This window comes from Pocillopora verrucosa, chromosome 12 (genome assembly GCF_036669915.1).
Source record: "Pocillopora verrucosa isolate sample1 chromosome 12, ASM3666991v2, whole genome shotgun sequence".
NCBI classification, from domain to species: domain Eukaryota; kingdom Metazoa; phylum Cnidaria; class Anthozoa; order Scleractinia; family Pocilloporidae; genus Pocillopora; species Pocillopora verrucosa.
The window spans coordinates 13,278,298-13,283,963 of NC_089323.1; the positions used below are offsets into that span (position 1 = coordinate 13,278,298).

The 5,666-nt window shown below is 38.1% G+C and overlaps 1 protein-coding gene across 1 annotated transcript; it reads right to left on the reverse strand.

Annotated features, from left to right (window-relative positions):
• Positions 1-957: 957 nt before the first annotated feature.
• Positions 958-5,666, reverse strand: LOC131786382 (angiopoietin-related protein 7-like). Its single transcript, XM_059103440.2, has 4 exons — positions 5,585-5,666; positions 2,598-2,774; positions 1,755-2,135; positions 958-1,426 (listed from the first exon to the last, which is right to left on the reverse strand). Exons 1-4 carry the CDS (start codon positions 5,607-5,609, stop codon positions 1,152-1,154), a joined length of 858 nt encoding a protein of 285 aa, XP_058959423.2. The 5' UTR covers positions 5,610-5,666; the 3' UTR covers positions 958-1,151.

Below are 5,666 nucleotides of genomic sequence, written 5' to 3' on the forward strand. Positions count from 1 at the left end.
GCCGCCCGTTAACGCTCTTTTAGAAGACCAGGTGCACTATCTTAATGGACTTGGGCCAAGAGGATTGTCTGCCTTCAACTTTCGGTCTCTTTGCGAACGGTGCGCATGCTGCGAAGCAGTTAAATTAAAGTTAGTTGTTTCTGGCAGCGATTCTTTCACAAATGCAAGAAGAAACCGCGTGTACGTTGAAATCTAGCTTCGGAATCGAACATCGTCCTCTTCTTGCTCAAAAATCGCTCATAATCTTTTCCTATATAAGTAAAGCAAAGTAAAAATTTGCACTCGGACGCTGATTTGCAAATTTACTCGAAAAAAATGGAAAATTAATCCACTTCAGTGTTGTTGTTTATCTCGATAACTTTCCACGTTAACACGTGAAAGGGCAGCGCTTGTCAGATAGATAGAAAGATTGATAGACAACTTTATTTCTCCACAGTAAAATTCTTCAACACAATCTAGGAGTATAAAATATAAAAATTCTGCTTACTTACTAATGATTAATACAGTATTAAAAGTAAAAACCCATTATATCATGAAAGCTGTTTTTCTAAGATACTATGTCTCATTTAAAAGCTACAATGACGTAGTTTTTAATTCGCTTAAAGAAACTGTTGAGCAGAGTTCTTGCGAAAGTCTGTTCCACAGCATGGCACCCCTAAAGGAAAAACTCCTCTTCAAATAGCTGGTTTCGGTGGTAGAATAGCCAACTTGTACGCAGGATTCTTTAGTCAATACGAAGTAATAACATTTCGAGATATAAATCGAGGTTGTAGATATTCAGGGGACAGGTTGCATGTTAGTCGCCAAAATATTTTGATTTTGACAAAACTTTAACACAATCTGTGGTAGGAAACGAGTCGAAAGATTTGGGGTAGAACTGGTAAATACGCAGGCGAACTTTTTTTACGTTTTCTGACGAACCCGTGAAGGTAAGGGGGCATGTTTGCAATGGGACGTATTTACCAAAAGCCAATGTTGGAATTTTTACTACAAAGAAACCAAAAAGATGGTTTGTTTCTGACAATATACCAATTCATAACCTAAATTAATTTCGATTTCGTCGCCTTAGCTGCTCAGAGGTGGATATTATCAGAGCACACTAAAAAATTACTATCTACTTATGTGCTGTGTACTTATCTCTAAGAAAGTTTTTAAAAGTCCACCGGTCTAATTTTCATTTCAGTTGATGAAGGAGCGCTGCCTTTGGCACTGGTTTGATCTAACTCTGCCCAGTGAATCTCTGCAGAAGTGTTCCTTCCACAACGCGGATAAATACCATTGAGATTTGACAAATCAGTACATTTAATACCGTTGCCATACCACCAGCCTCTGCCACCTCTTTCAGCACAATCAACAGGATCTCTATCCCAGGTACCAAAAACGAGATTCCTGTGGGGACCGAGGGAATCAGAGGAAACGGTGGCATCTGTTTCAAAACAGAACAAAAGAAATTCGCATAATTCTAGGATCCGTATAACGGCTTTTTCCCGCGAATAACTTGCTGTTTTCCGCAAAAAAGGAAATAAAGGAAAAAATGAAGGTTAGTAAGAAGTGAGTTCCTTACGTGGCACAAAGACCTAACTCCAGACCGAGTAAGAACCAATCAGACATTCAGGTTTACCTCAGGACTACCTTGCAAACTTATAATACCATTATTCGATCAAGTATAGTAAAATAATGAGATTTAAATGAGAATTAATTAATATATATAAATCGAATGATAAATGCCGAAAAAAGAAAAAACGTTAACTTACTTGTAATATTGCCAATGTATAGCTGGTACTTAGCTGTCTCGTTCCCAATCCCAAACCAGTCATACTCAGGGTGAACAGTTTTGCCAGTAGTTACCCCCAGATCTACCCGAAGCTTGTTCTTTGTCTTGTTTCGAGTCAGGCGGTTTATCTTGTCCAGTCCCAGCCAAAATTCACCGACCAAGTTACCAAAGCCATGTTTGTATTCGTTCCAGGTGCGGTTAAAATCAACGGAGCCATCCATTCTCTTCTGGATCACTGTCCATCCCCCGTTGGCTGTAGTTTGGTCACAATATACATTAAAGGCGCCTGAACCATCTGGGTCGATAGTGTAAACACCACTGATCCTTCGTCCGGATTTGTACAGCTCAGCACAGTTCCTAGCTGTTGTAGATAAAATAAATATGCTTGACGTTTTGGGCATGCTCTCAAAGAGGGGGTTTGGTATGAATGTGCTTATATCATCCGAAGAAGTATCTGTCTTGGAGAGAAGACTACGGACTTGGATTCTTCATATATCTTTTATCTTTTAAAAGCGCATCAAATCATAAGATAAGAATAAAAATTATTTTGAAAAAACTCGACAAATGACCAAAGATTCGAAAAAAGTTTAGAATATTTAAATTATTCTGTTGTCAATGTTCAGCTACACAGCAGCTTGAACAGAGAGTTGCTAAAGATAAGAGCTCCAAGCATGTTGAAAATTTTGTCATCTAGATTCGCTAAAATGGTTCCTCTGAAAATAAATGGAAATCGCCATGCATAAGACTACCTTTTTCGTGTTACACTGTATAATGATAAAGATAAAATGGAATAACCAGTACAATTAAAAAAAAGTAAACGTACATCGCACCAATGTTCTGTTCTCTGTGAGAATTTTAACCTCAAATTGAAGTTGGGTCAGTTCCTTCAAGATTTCTTCTAAGCAGACAGCAGTGTTCTTCTGGCAATCTATTGGGGCTGCACTTGTTGATGGTATAAACTGAGAATTCACAAAAAGTGCCAAAAGCACTAGAGCTGAACCTGAAGAGAAGAAGTCATTGAGCGGTGAGAAGTCATTCCACCTTAAATATTTTATGATCAGTGCTACGCACTTAAAGAATGAATTGAACAACCGAGAGAACTTAACAATCAACGAGTGCTTTTGATTCGGAAATTGTACAAAGTAAAAAGACCAAAAGTTGTGCGTTTATAACAGTATAACTTGTTTTTCTTCGTAACACTCAAGATGTTCCTTTAAAGAGCCATATTTTTTGGAGGCCTTTTGCTCCATCAGTTTTCTATTTCGTCTTTTGATGAAGTAAACAAAAGCTATTTTTTTCAGCCACAAGCTTCTCTATGACGTTTTCAAGATTAGAATCCGTGAGCAAGTTACGAGTCATTTTTTAAAATAGACAGGAAGTTCCCGGTAAGAGCACTTAAAAATATCGCGCTACAATCACACCACGCACCTCAGCTATGCTCTGATCAAGTGCAAAACCTAAACATTGATCATGCTTCACAAATGTGAACTGCGAGAGCATAGTAATGAACCGTTACTCATCTAACACAAAGTGCCTATTTACCGTCTCACAGCCATCAAGCGCAAATGGAAAAACAACTTTATTTGATTCTCTGCTTTTCGGTATTGCTTTGTAAGCTCATTAAATTTGTTGTACTCAAATTTTTCAAATGCAAACGACCAGAAGTCAATTCTGCTTCCAATCTCTAAATATCCACAAAATGCAGTTATTTCGAATCCAAGAAACGTTCAAAGCCACAAGGAATAATACTTCCAAAAGAAACATTGCATTGTTTTTGTGTTCCAGCGGAAACGTCCTCACATTATAACTGATCGCGTGTTTTATTTGGTAGAACCGAGCAAAGGAAGTGATCGAAGACAGCCTTCGTTTATAAGAACCTGAAGTCAACTTCAAGCTCTGAGTTTACGAAATACGAGTTACTAACTTACCGAGACGACTATTTGCTTCAACATTTAAACTTCAATCCTATCCAGAAGCGGTCAGCATATTCACAAATAGTTTTGCTGCGTGGTAGCGAACGGAGGAACGGGTCGAACGGATTTCATAAATGAACTTTTAATTGCAAATAAGAGTTCTGGGAGAGCGAAGGAATCTCGTGGAAAGCTTTGCCTGACATCCCAAAATTTTGAAGGTTACCGGCATTTCTTTCTGTTGTGGCTATACCTTTTTTGGAGAATACAAAACCCTAAGGTACGTGGAATTTTTTTTATATCACTTATCTTTATGTTGCCACTAAATATGGGATCTGTGGTCATGAAGTCGCCGCGTCTTTTTTCTTCAAAACCGAATCAACTTTCATGGGATGTGAAAGAGAAATGGGATGTTTGTCTTACTGAGTACTTATCGTTTTTTTCAGATTGGGAGGTTCCCGTTGCTTCTTGTGCGTTTTCTTTTCTTTAACATAACCTCTGAATCAAGCTTCCAATCGATTCCACGTGGAATGAATTTAATTCAGAGTCATTCCTACGAAGTACTGATACGGATAAGGTTAAATCGAAGAATCAAATCGTGAAATTTTCAGTCTTTTAAGTTGGGATTCGGTGACGATAAATTTCTCTTTTGACGTTACTTTGGCGATAAGTTTTCTTTCGGAGTGGTCAATTTTCACTCCGTTGGGCGATTAATTGTAAATTACCTGACTAAACGTTCAATGTGGGGAAACTTCAATGATTCGGAACACTTGCTTGGCCTAACTGAAGAGCAGAAAATCCTTCGCCAATTTCCTTAAACCGGGGATCTGCAACAACTAGATTTTGTTCATTAATGAAAAAACGGAATTTCTCCTGTTTCCCTGCGCCCAGGGAAAGTACCATTCATGCACTTCACATACAAAAAAATATCAAGATATATGACCGCATTTACTGCGTGGCAGTTTAACGTTTCTGTTTCATCTTTCAAGCCAGATCAACATTCAAGTTTGTTGAGAAAAGCCGTCGCCAAAATTTTGACCCAGATCAGCTTGAGGATCAGAATAAGTGCATTAATTCTTTGGAGAGACAAGAAAAGGCGGCAGAGAGCAATATTTAAAGAAAGGAGGAGAAGGTGTCTGAAGACTTTTTCACAAGCGAAATTCCGTTAGAGAATCCTTACAGCTTACGGTACTAGATAAACTTCACGCTTTGCCGTTCCCGTACGAAAAGCAACGCAGCGATTTCAGGACCATAATCATCAGCATGTATTCAAAATCAATATGAACGCAAGTAAAGTTTGAAGGAACAAAGGACTGCTAGATGGAAAGGACTTAAATCTTAGACCGGACGAAATTCCACGAATCAACCTAATATTCGCATGATACTTGTTACATAAGAAAGTCACTTTCAAAAACTGATTATAGTTTTCCATCTTGACATTGACTAGACATTGAGTAGCCATTCCAAAGGTAGAAACAGACTTAAAACTGAAAGGATCTTTTGGATAGAACGAATGTGCGATCGAGCTGGAAAATAGAATTGTGCTGAGCTCGGAAAACGAAAATTATAGGACCGCCTAGGCCACCATGACTGTTCCACTGTGTCAGACAATCTGACTATTCTTTATTCAAAGCCACCATCGAAAGACATTCCAAAACGTTTAGAGTTCGACCTCTGTTTTTTTTACGTTTGATAATACAGAGTGAACTTTTCGAAAGTTTTTCCTATTTGCAAGATTAAGAGTCGCATACCATGGGTAAGAAATTAGTTTAAAATGACATAGATGTGCAAAGAATCTCATATTTCAAAAAGTAAGCATTGCATCTAATCACTGCTTCAGTTGTGGACGAAAGTCTCCTTAAGATGCGAATTCTTAATCAAAGAGCCAGATTTCACATACCTGTTCCTTGTTTAATACCTCTCATTGTAATTCTTTTGGTGTTGCATGCAGTATCACTCAGAAACGCTGCCAAAAAATGGAT